This window comes from Eleutherodactylus coqui, chromosome 10, assembly GCF_035609145.1.
Source record: "Eleutherodactylus coqui strain aEleCoq1 chromosome 10, aEleCoq1.hap1, whole genome shotgun sequence".
Classification (NCBI taxonomy): domain Eukaryota; kingdom Metazoa; phylum Chordata; class Amphibia; order Anura; family Eleutherodactylidae; genus Eleutherodactylus; species Eleutherodactylus coqui.
In genome coordinates, this window is record NC_089846.1 from 37,294,774 (window position 1) to 37,307,468 (window position 12,695).

Genomic DNA, 12,695 nt, shown 5'->3' on the forward strand with positions numbered 1-12,695 from the left:
CCAGCAGTCATTGCACCATCCTTTCTGCTATTGGGTAGCGAGAACACACCCAGGACCCCCTCCACAGATAAACTGCATGGATAACAAACAAAGAGGTAGAGAATTGGCTCAAGGGTCGTTGTTTGTCTGGACAACCTGTTCAGCCACCTTTTTACTGAAAATGGATATTCTTATGAAATTGGACTTTTGGAGGGGCTTTAATAAAATTTGCACATGTTAAAGAAATATATGTTTTAGATTTAAGAATTATCAAAGATTCTGTAATATTTTCCCTTTTGCTTTTTTGTGCAAGTCCAGGTCTTTCTTTCTTTATGTTTATATGTCATGGATTTTGCCTTCATACCTATTATGGATTTTTTGTTCTATAGTCCCTTTTTTTCCTTGTTCATTAACCCTTTCCTATCCACTGTCTGACGTCTAAAGACATTCTGATTAAAGCCTGTACAGCTCCGATGTCGGAAGACACCCGGCAGGGTATTCTTACTGTATATTACTGGCCACTCTATGGTAGGGTGCCTCTCCGGCATGTCACATACTGCAGTACTGGCTCTAGCCAGCAGATGGCGATATTGTAAAATTGCAGAAATAGAAAGCATGCATGCACCATGTTGTACCTAATTTATTTGCTGTGGTTGGGTGGTCTGTGATTTGTGCATGCGCTTATTCATAAAAAAAACCCTTTTTGCAATACTTTATAATGCAATAAATTTATTGTAAATCAGATTTTAAAACATCATAAAGTATGGAAAAAGAGGGACTTTTACAAATTAGCGCTTGTGCAAATCCCCGACCACCCAACGACAGCAAATAAATTAGGCAAAAAATGGTGCATTCCTTTGTATGTGATAAATGGTGGCTCCTCTGAATTAATTTGGGTAACCTCTTTCTGCATATCATTACCATTTATATGGCACTGGCATGTATACATGCGCTGCTTAGATGACATAGAAAATATCCTGTTCTATGGCATCCATATGCCCCGATAGGGCATATGAGTAGGGGATGCCATCGTGGCACAACCCCTTTAAAAACACATCTATATAGTACAGCAAAATGAGAATACAGCAGTGAAATACGTGGAAAATAATCCTTGCAGGAATTGCATTCTGACATTGCAGTTTTTCGGTAAAGGCATTAGATAACTAGTCTGTGAATATTTACAGTCATTCCACATTTGTCCTTGGTTTTGCAGACTTAGAAATGACTCTTTCTGATGGTTTGTGTTGGAAATTTTAGTATAATTGGTCGCTTCCTATTGGGCGTTTTTCTATATTATCAGATGGAAAGTTCTGGAAACATTTTCCATCCCCTTTAATATTTATAAAACATAGATTGGGAGCGCCTATTATGTTCCCAATCTCCAGGGAGGGCTTAAATCTCTCCATAGAATTTGTAGGGCAGTTAAGCTATAAAACTACATTTTTCCAACTTTGTTTTTGTTTTCATTATCTGTGGTTACAGCTTGATACAATGTATATACAACAGAATACAGAAGACACAGATGCCATAGTAAGCCAATGAGTTCCTTTTTATGTTGTCAGTGTATCATGTCTTGTGTCACAGCTTGCTGTTCTTTAATTCAAGGGTTTTTTCAAGGTTCCCTTTAATAAAAGTAAATTCACACATGGAGTCATTTTATGCCATCAATACATCTGCAACAAAATCCGCGTGACCTACATGCTGTGGACTTGCTGCATATTTCACACGTTGCTAATTGTGAATCCACACTAATCTGTAGCAAATCCACATCAAAATCCACAGGTAAGACTTTGCTGCATATATGTCCGTGACATACAATTAAGCCATTTGTCAATGCATCCTAATACTAAATAGGTTAAAAAAAATCTTAAAGGAAGTATGTCACCTCAATCTAGTATTCCCAAGTAATCTACTATAAAATGTGGGATTTACGGATGAAACTAGTTGTACCTTTATTTTGGTCCATAGAGTCTAATCCCGAAATATCTTCATTTCTGTGCTTCCTGCGCATTATGGACATTTTCTTTTAAAAACGTCCAATGGGCGCTTCATCCCCCTAACTTGTCTGGACTCTCTCCCTCTTCTTTCTTCATACACACCCATCATGATGTTAATTTACATCTCTGGCTAGTTGCTAAAGACATCATATGTTACAGATAAACTACCCCTGTGCCATGCATATGTCCAATTCTGAGTACCTCCATAAACATTCTGTCTCAATTCTTGACATTAGCGTCATGGCTCTTCAAGCACTGTCTAGGTGTCAACATAGGTCCAGAGTAACATCATAGTGTCACCGCTTGACCATGTGATCTGACTGGCGTAGGTGCAGAATCATTGTGTTTGCCACACTGTGGGAGAAACATCTCCTCAGTTGTGTAGTTGTTTGATAAGTTGGCTGATCTGCCCGTTATTACAGCCAACCTATTAGGGGATTTGGTGGGGTTTATAAACCAACTTTGAGATCATATATGTGCTGGTTATACTCGTGTATACTGGTCATGTATTGTGCTGCAAGTTAGGTGTTTTAATAGTTCTTGAACTCTAGTGTGTTTGGGGTGTGGTGTGTCGTTAGTTTTGCACTTTATCTTCGGTTAGTTTGCTTCCCTGGAAATCTGCCTTGTTTCTCTCTGACATTGGACCTTGCTTCTTTCAAGCAGTGGGATCGCCCTTTTCTGGGTGGGTGCTCTGCTTAGAAGTGAGTCCAGTCAGAGTTGTTCAAGGGGAGTTGTTACGCATTATATTTGGTTATTCACCCTTGTTAGAATGCCATTCTCTTTTCTCTAGCTACTATAAGTTTCCTGTGTACATATCGCCCAGTCTGTCCTGGTATCTACCTCCCTAGATTTCGCCACCGTTACATTGACAGACCTGGGCAGGTGTGACAATTAGCTTTACTTGTATGAGATCCATTCCACATATTTGTGAATAGAAAGGTTTATTAGTCTATATGACTAGAACCAGTAATACTGTCCAATAAATACCAATGGCCAACACTATACAAATTCCACCTATGTATGTGAGTGGCACTCTTACACACACATATATATAATGAATGGTCATCCACTGTTTTCACTGCTTTTTCATTCTTAGCTCATTTCCTACATCAACATGAAGTAACTATTTTAAATGTTCAATTCATCTGCGCAAAACGTAATAACTAGTAATTACTCCAGTGCCTGCTGGCTTGAGTGGAATATTTCTCACAAGAGGGCATATATATCACAGCGTGCGTGCCTCCATGCGGGTCTGTTCAACAATTACTGTGAGCATTTGAACTGGAGATAGTTCATGGGATCAGTGGGGGGGCCCAGTAGTCAGACCCCCAAAGATCAGACATTTACAGCAAATCATGGCAAAAAGATCTTAGATGGGAAAACTCCTATAACATGGTTGCTGTGATCAAATGTGAGATGTAGCAGTCTAGTATATGGTGTGATTTGTGCTTTTCACATACATAGTAAGGGCTCATTCACATGGGCATATTTATGTTCCATATTACGGAGTTCAGGGGCCTTTACTGTTTGCCTGTGTGGGGCCCAGATATATGTGATGACAGTAGTTCAATGCCCTTGAAAAAATTAAAATACACTGTAAAAATCTGTTTTCCTTCAGGTTTGTTGGGCAAAATGCACATGGAAAGCAAGACGCTAGCCTACTCTGGGCCACTCCGGTGATTATTTTTTCCCATTCATTATGTGGCCAGCCCCCCCCAGTATATATAAGTGGACTAGTGGTACCTTGGTTAGTTATTGCTTTCTGTCTGAAACTCCTGGCCTCTTTTTACATAAATGCTCATGTGATCTCATTTCTGATCAGCTCAGCTTTGCTTGGGTTTATGTGTTCAGATTCTAGTCAGTTTCTCAGTCTGTGTGATGCTATTACACGGAATGTACCACATAAACTACCAGAGAGGGATGCAAACACCGTGACTGATGATGATCGCACAGCTCCTGTCACACAGTTATAATAGAGGAGATCCTCCTGACTGTATACTTAAAATCTGTAGTTTATTTAGGTGAATATAGAATGTAATGATAATTAATTTGAGTTAAAAGTATAATTTAAATTCCTCTGCAGGCATGACTTCAGAGTACTACTCTCTGCCATTGACGCTCGCCTCCAGCAGATACTGAGAAAGAGTCTTGGCATCCTTGAAACGTGTACATATGCTAGTTATATGATAAATGGAGAAGTTAAGCGAATACACTCTTGTGTACTCTTATATGTTCTCAGGTTGCGCCTTATACTCAACTTTTTAACCTTTTTGGTATTTGAAATCAGTATCAATACCATGCTAGTCATATAATATAACAGCAGATACTGAGGAAGAGTCTTGGCATCCTTGAAACGTGTATATATGCTAGTTATACAATAAATGGAGAAGTTAAGTGAATACACTCTTGTGTACTCTTATATGTTCTTAGGTTGCGCCTTATACCCAACTTTTTAACCTTTTTGGTATTTGAAATCAGTATCAATACCATGCTAGTCATATAATATAACATCCCGTATGGGGACTCCATATGATAAGAGTACAGCCTCATTTAATAATGTTCAGCTGTAATCTGCATATGAAGCTGAATGTTTTTTTTTACATTTTTGTTTCCCATGAAGAATAATTTTCGTCTTAATTATCCCACGTCTTTTTCTGCTCGAAAACAATGGCTCTTGATTATCTAATTTGCAGCCAGCTAGAAAACCGACCAGTCTTTTTTTACTGAGGCAGGGTAGCTGCTGAGCTGAAAGAACGGGCCTGAACTGGTGTTCCTCTACTCAACAGCTGTCAAACATTCTTAAGAACTTGATTCAGTGGGGGGAAAAAAATCTAATTTACATTAAAACAATTAATGCTAAATTAAGAAAAAAATAAACACGGATATTACAGATTTTGTGTATGTTTAATGAGATAAACTATATTTGTTGTTGTTGCAAAATTCCTTCTATAAAAATGAAAGTGTTCTGTGAAGTTACCGGTTAGTAAATACAACCTGTGATTTGGCAAAGGCCGCCCCCGGCGCAGGTACGGGGCAAAGGAACAGCAATAAAGTTCCTTTGGGGCATAATCACATTCAAACCTTCACACACGGAGACCCAAGAGGTTTTTAATGGAAGTCTGTAGGAAGAAGAATGGATCTTCATAAATTGACCTAATGCTAAGTGGCCGCTAATAAGAGCAGTGGAATCAAACCTTTATGCTACTACCATTCTGTGGGTATCCTAATTTTTCATCATTGCATTATATACTAATTACCTGCAGATGCCTGATAGGCGGGCCGCTCACTCAGACTGATCCTGGCTCTCTTCTGTCATTACTCCCAAACCCCACCCTTGCCTATCGATTGACGTCCTCAGCAATAGGCAAGGTCTGGTGTTTGAAAGAAGAGAGCCAGGATGAGTCCTAGAGATCTGCTGCTCATTGGACATCTGCAAGTAATTAGCATACAGGGCATCTTGTTGGAAAATTCAGACGGATATGGATTCACACAACAGTTTGACTTAGAGCTATTTAAGGAGGCAGCACTTGGGGAACCCTGGTTTTCACTCTTGACCCCTCCAACAGGTCCTCGCTTTAGGGTCTCCAAGCCGTTATTCTCAAAGATAGTCCAGGTAGTGTGGCTGCTGATACTGCACTAGGCCAAGGCACAGTACCTGATGGTGTGAGCTAATGTGTATCCAAAGTATTAGCTATGGTCATGACTGCCGGCACAAGTGCAACAATGACATCTAGGTAGAAGGTTAAGGCAGGCAGCAGCAGGCAGTAATGAAGTCCTAAATACAGTGTTGAGGTCAGGGAGCGCAAAAATCAAAATCACAAGGAATACAAACAAGGGTCAGAACCGGAATACACAAACAGAGGCTCTGTCATAATGGCTGACGGGACCAATTGCTTAGGATCCTCCATATAGGGACAACCAGAGATACTGGAGTACAAGTTCTTGGTTATTTCCGTCAACCCCACTGAAATGAATGGAGCAGCGACTGCACATGCATGGCATCGTGGGAGAAGCATTGCCTCAGTGACAAGAAAAGAGGAACCCCAGGCCTCAAGATCAGTGGAGGTCTCAGCAGACACCCACCAATCAGACTTTTGTTACCTATCCTATGTATAGGTTATCAAAGTGTATCTTGGTACAACCCTGTCCCAATATTGTCACCGTTTGCGACAAATTTTCCAAAAGTTCAAGGTGTGTGATAACTTTGTCACTAGTATCATCAGTTTGGGTTGCTGGATGAAGTGGAGTAAACATTTTAAGCCACCGCTTCCCTGAAATAAAATTGCACCAAATTTAGCGACTTTAAAAAAAATCACAATTCATAAATCTGCCTAAAAATTTAATTCTGCTCAAACCCCACCCCTTTTTCTTCACTGCTTTTGAAAAATGAGATGCACAAAGCAGTAAAAAGTCACAAATTTCACATGGATCTGGTCGCACATGTGGTGTGCACCACTCTTAGTCCCTGGCCACACAGTGCAGCCTCCTGGTCATGCCCCAGTATGAGGTTGATGGCCGCTTCTACCACTTTTCACATGCCGGGGCTGCCGCTATATCAATACTAGTCTTTCTGGTCACACTTGTGCTGATGCTGTGCAAAACACACACACAAGTAGTGTTCTACTGGATGAAGATGCTATAGCGTTCCTGCCTAATTTCCTGCTTTTTGTTCTGTCCTTGTCCTACTTGGCTTTTACAGTCTTCTCTCCTAACTTCAGCTTGCTCATTCACCACAATTCTTCTGTCTGCTGCCTGCCAAGACACTTGGCCTGCTTCTCAACCATGCAAGATATCCTCCAGTCCCGACCTATGTTCTGTTCCTCAACTACGTCTCTGTCTATATGCACCAGTACCACCAGTGGGGTAGCTAGGTTCTCCTGCACCCCGGGCCAAAGTCAAGGTTTGGCACTCCCCGACCAATTAATGAATTAATATAACATAGCTTTTTAAGAATTATTTTTCCTACAATGTGGAGTCCGGATCTGGACATCTGAGGATAAGACCCCACAGGGTGACTTCTGGGTAGCCTTGTTACAAGCTGAAAAATATGCTGAACAGTTTATAAATTGATTGCTATTGGCTGCGCGGTCTTGCAGGTGAAGCCACTGTCTATGTACAAAATTGTGCAGCCATTTGATAATCAATTTGAAACTGTGCTGATCAATATCTTTGCACAGTTCTTGGCTGTAATGTGACCTTGCTGCTTTGTGGCCCTACTCTAAGACCGGGGAAGTAGCGTAAGGCTCATGGACTGTGGTGCAAAAATTCAGTTTGGGGCCCCTGTGTGCAGTTTCTTTTCATGGCTGCTGGATCCATTCCATCTGTAACTTTCCACTCTATCGCTCTAGGCTGTTCGCATGGGGTAACTCTCCATTACCGGATTGTGCAATTCCTGACAAAGTTGCATCAGCTGTCTAGTAACCAAGACTATTTGGGGGGAAATGGTCTGGGGTTCTCCAGAGTAAATACCAGATCCTAATTGGTTGGGTTAAAGAATGAAAATCAGGGATCTTCAGGTGCAGCCCTCAGCTCCAGCCCTAAGTCAAATCCGTTTAGAGGCACAACAGATCCACATCCAAGAATAGACCTTCAAAGTTTATTCCCAGAAAACCCCTTTGATGTGTAGGATTTAACTTAAATAGACGTTTCACAATATAGAAAAGTCAGAGTAAAATCAGAGCAATATCACTGCCCCCCAAAAAACTATGGTTCATTTATGACACTATGGCCTATACTGCATGGAACCAATCATGGCCTACACATTCTTAGGAAAACAGTGGGTCCCCCAAATTTTTGAACCCTGCCTCTGTATATTGAAGCATTGCTTTTTATAAAGGGAGATTACAAGAATATGGGGTACAATATATGGTATAATATACCAGCCTCTTTAATTTATGAGATGATTTTATATCTATGTGTATTTTCAACCGTTCCTGACCCTGCCCTCTGAAAATTGCTGCAGGGGCCCCTTTCACCAATTATCTTGCAGCGTATTGCCACTGCCTATGGCTGCCCGTGGTCTGGTTATGCAAGACCACAGATCTGGAGAGGTACTAATCCAAGGTCCTGAGGCTAGGTAATCAATGAAAATAGCCTGAAAAAACCCTTTAAGGCTTCCCCAAACCCAAATATATGACTGTTTCATACAACTTTCAAATTGTAGAAAGCCAAACTTTTATAGCCATAAACCTTAATGGGACCGTATTCCTTAAATTGCATACAGAAGGTTTTTTTTTCTGTTGGACTCCATATGAATCTGTAAAACAAAAATGGTGGCCTGCCGAATTATGGAGGCTTTCTTCCCTACAGGCATTGCAACATATGGAAGTACCCTACTGGCTCTGTAATATGGGATTCTATGTGCTTCACTATAACTGATGGGTAAAACCTAAGAGGAATCTGACATTAATAAAAATCTGGTACAATTTCATTAGGGAATTAATTCATTAAAGAGTTTGGTCCGTCTAACAAAACCTAATCATGAGTCGAATTAGAAAAAGTGGTCAGAAAATGAATTAAAGAATAAAGTATTTTAATATTTTTCTGATGTCTGGAAATAAAACCTCCACTTATTGCTCCAACATAAAATTACAAAACTAAACAAACATAAGACCATTAAGTGTAATTTAAATGTCCACTAAAATAAATGAGCGGGCTTCTTAAGTATGTGCTTACTTTTGGATTGTGTCATATGAAGTACAGGCTCTCAGTGTTTGCCTTCCATTTTTATCTCCGTTACAAATGTGGGATCAGCCGCAAATGACTCTTCTGTTTTTGCTGTGAACAAGCTCAGATTATGCTGCCCACAACCACAGCTCTGAAAGTCTGTAGCCATTGCTATAGCTTGCATTTTGTAGATGACCACATATCAGGGTCCATATTACGACCCCATCCAGTTCTCGGATAGATAGGGTTCAGGTGTATATTGTATTCAACTACCCAGCTGATTAGACAGTTACAAACCTATGATTGATAGGTTTGTAATAGCCTAATTAATAATGAAGTAGTGAAAGCTCTTACCTGTGTCCATCTCCCCGCTACCGTTGCTTCATCTATTACCAGGTGGTGACACCGTTACATATACAAACCCTGCTTGGTATCTAGTAAAAGGGAGCTCAATTGCTGAGAGTCTGAAGAAATATTAGCAATACGCTTGTCCAGAAGGGCTTCCCATGGGTGATTCCATATATTACAACCTTTTTGCAGAGTAAATCAGTGAGTAAACTCTAATCTAGAGCCTTAGCATGCAAAGACAAGGCCATATCTCCCGGCGTTTGACAACCATGGAAGCAGTTTGAAGTGTAACCAGGCACTCCATGAGCTATTCTGGTAGGAACCAAGTACCAACGAAGTAGTACTTTAAATTAGGTCTTTAACATAATTATATATTACGGGAGCTCTTATTAGTCGATTCCCATATTTGGGACCAGTCTTCATCAATACGGGTGGAGCATAAATCTGCCTCCCATCTAGAGACATAAGACAGTTGGGTATGGTTGGAGGAGTGGACTAAACTAATTTGAGGCATAAGGCCTCTTGAGTGTGCCTATTTAAAGCAATGTATCTCGAAGGGAGTTAGGATCAGAGGGGAGTTAGTAATTCTAAGGAAAGGAGGTACAAAATGTTTAAGTTGCAAATATCGAAAAAGTTCAGAAGAGTGTAGACCATATTTCCCTTGAAAGGTAGAAAAGGAGGAGATACCTTCCAGAGAAAACAAATGGTATAGCTTGGTAAGGCCCCTATGCCTCTGAGTTCTAAATGATTGGGAAGAGTCTTTACCAGGGGCAAATAGATGGCTCCTCTCAAGAATACCGGTAGTAGTAAAGATAGGTAGGGGGAAATTAAGCCTCAAGAATATTTATCTGAGTTCCAAGCCTTAAGGGAATATTTTGTAAGGAGGTTAGTAGAGATGAGTGAATGTACTCATTAAGGGCGATTTTGCAATCGAGCACCGCGATTTTCGAGTACTTCACTACTCGGGTGAAAAGTACTCGGGTGCAGTGTGGGTGAGCGGGGGGTTGCAGCGGGGAGTGGGGGGGAGAGGAAGAGAGAGAGGGCTCCCCCCTGTTCCCTGCTGCTACCCCCCACTCCCCTCTGCAACCCCCCGCCCCACAGCGCACCCGAGTACTTTTCACCCGAGTAGTGAAGTACTCGAAAATCGCGGTGCTCGATTGTGAAATCGCCCTTACCGAGTACGTTCGCTCATCTCTAGAGGTTAGTAATAGTGGGCCTACGTACCGACGAGTTCACAGAACAGAATTTATAGTGAGGGGGAGATCTCAAGGGCCTCTAAAGAAAGCCAAAGAGGAACATTAGGGGGTTGCACGAAGAAGAGCTAATTGGGCTATCTGGGACAATTGAAAATCCTTCCAGTATTTTGGGATGCCAAGGCCTCCTTTCAGTCTGTGCTTATATAAGGTGGAGCACATGGGATAGAGTACTTCAAAACAAACTGGAGAGACATTTGTTGAAGCATCTTTAGAATGTGCCCAGGGACATACACTGGAAGAGCTCTAAAGAAGTATAGAAGTTTAGGAAGGGATATCCACCTACAGTATATTAGTTACTTTGATAAAATTCTCAGTGGTCAATTCTAAAGTAGGAAAAAAAAAAATATATAGCGGAGGTCATATGTGTACGGTTGGATTCCCATATACCAAGCCATCCAGCTCTTTTTCCCCTCACCAGCCTTTTCATCAGAACAATTCTTGACATCTTCTCCTTATCCCTCTCGTTGAGCTGTTTATATCTGCAGGATTCCATTTTGCTAGATGTTTTTCCTCAATCACACCCTTCTCGGTATATTCTTCACACTACTGCACAAGAAAACCCCACAAGGTTGGCAGTTTTTAAATATAGACCCAGGCAGTATTACGTTCACAGGATCCATTTTTGCTGGATGCTTCTCCTTGATTACACCATTCCTAGTATACCCGTAAATGGACCTAGACGAATTGGAAATCAGGGTGAAAATAGTAGGAAGAAACATCAACAATCTCCATTATGCAGATGACACAACTCTGCTTGCAGAAACAGAAGCAGGTCTGAAGCAGCGGATATGTAAGATTAAAACTGAAAGTGAAAAAATGGGCCTCTACCTGAATTTAAAGAAGACTAAAATTAGGACAACTGGAAAAAATGGCCAAATCAAAACAAAATTGACAATGAGGTCATATAATGCGTGCAAGACTTCCTTGGCTCAAAAATTGACCAGGCTGGAGAATCTATGCTAGAGAAAAAATGTGGAATAGCATTGGGGTGAAGCGCGATGCTAAACATAAGCAAAATCTGAAAAAGTAGGGATATCAGTATAGCAACTAAATGCAGGATAGTGCAAACCACTGTTTTCCCCATAGCATGCATCCATGTGAAAGCTGGACTGTTTGATCCGTTTAAGGTGTGGTGCTGGTGAAAGCTGCTGTGTAAGCCCTGGACGGCGAGAGTAACATACAGAGAAGTCCTGAATCATATAAGATCCAATATATCACTGGAGGGGAAGATGACCAGACTCACGGAAGACAAGATGACCAGACTCAGGCTCACGGATTTTGGCCATGTAATGCAAGCAGAGTCGCTAGAAAAATCTATAATGCTTGGACAGATCAGTGGCAAAAGAAGACTTGGCCACCAAAAGAGACGATGGCTGATACGGTCAAAGCTGATACTGGCATGGATATCACACAACAGAAAGAAGCCGTGCAAAACCGAAAAACATGGAGGGAGGGAGCCTTTTGGGTCGCCAAGGGTTGTGAACGACTAAACGGCTAACAACAACAGTATACTGAGAAGACCATTGTGCAGGAAAACCCCACAAGGTTGGCAGTGAAATCCCGGCTCCGGCTAGTCTAGCACCAATGACAAGGTCTTGGCCAAAGTTACTCGGATAGCTGGATTTTCCCATCTGATGTGGATTTACACTGAAAATGATACACGGAAAACTTGTCACATGATTTTATGCTGCACTCCGGGGTCACAGGGATAATTTCCATATTATCAGGATTGACGTCCGTTTTTCACTGTATATCTATAATTGTGTATATTCTTTAGTGTAATTTTGCTACTGCTGTTAGCAGAGGGGTAACTTGAAGCTCCCGTGCCCCGATGCAAAACTTGTAACAGGGCCCCCAACTATAATGCTTTACTCATAGTACTGGGTTCCCTATATGGAGAAGAAAAGCCTTATGGGCCCCTCAAGGCTCCTGGGCCCAGGTGCAACCGCATCCCCTGCATCCTCTATAGTTACGCCCCTGGCTGTTAGTATATAAAGCTTATATTTTTTCATGTACAGCGGATTAGTGCAGCACATGGGTATCAATTTCACAATTCTCTCTCTGCTTTCCAGCCGGTTTGGAACCAAGTGTGCTCGATGTGGCAGACAGATCTATGCCAGCGACTGGGTGAGAAGAGCTCGGGGGAATGCATATCACTTAGCGTGCTTTGCATGCTACTCCTGTAAGAGGCAACTGTCTACAGGAGAAGAGTTCGGACTTGTGGAGGAGAAGGTTTTATGCAGAATCCATTATGACACCATGATAGAAAACCTGAAAAGGGCGGCTGAAAATGGTAAGTTGTCACCACCGACTTCAGGTTTGTACTGTATTAACTAGTGCAAATGGGAAGATGGAACAATACCTCTGCAGCGCCACCTATTGGAAGGCAGCAGCATTTCTGTAAGTCATTATCAGACCTTCTAGCTCCTTAAGAAAGAACAATACCCTT

The 12,695-nt window shown here is 41.4% G+C and overlaps 1 protein-coding gene across 1 annotated transcript in view; it reads left to right on the top strand.

Annotated features, from left to right (window-relative positions):
- Positions 1 to 12,695, top strand: part of LHX6 (LIM homeobox 6) — a 135,586-nt gene that overhangs the window by 102,547 nt on the left and 20,344 nt on the right. The window contains exon 5 of the mRNA XM_066579781.1: positions 12,319 to 12,539. Coding sequence (XP_066435878.1) covers positions 12,319 to 12,539 — 221 coding nt within the window. The remainder of the gene's footprint in view (positions 1 to 12,318; positions 12,540 to 12,695) is intronic.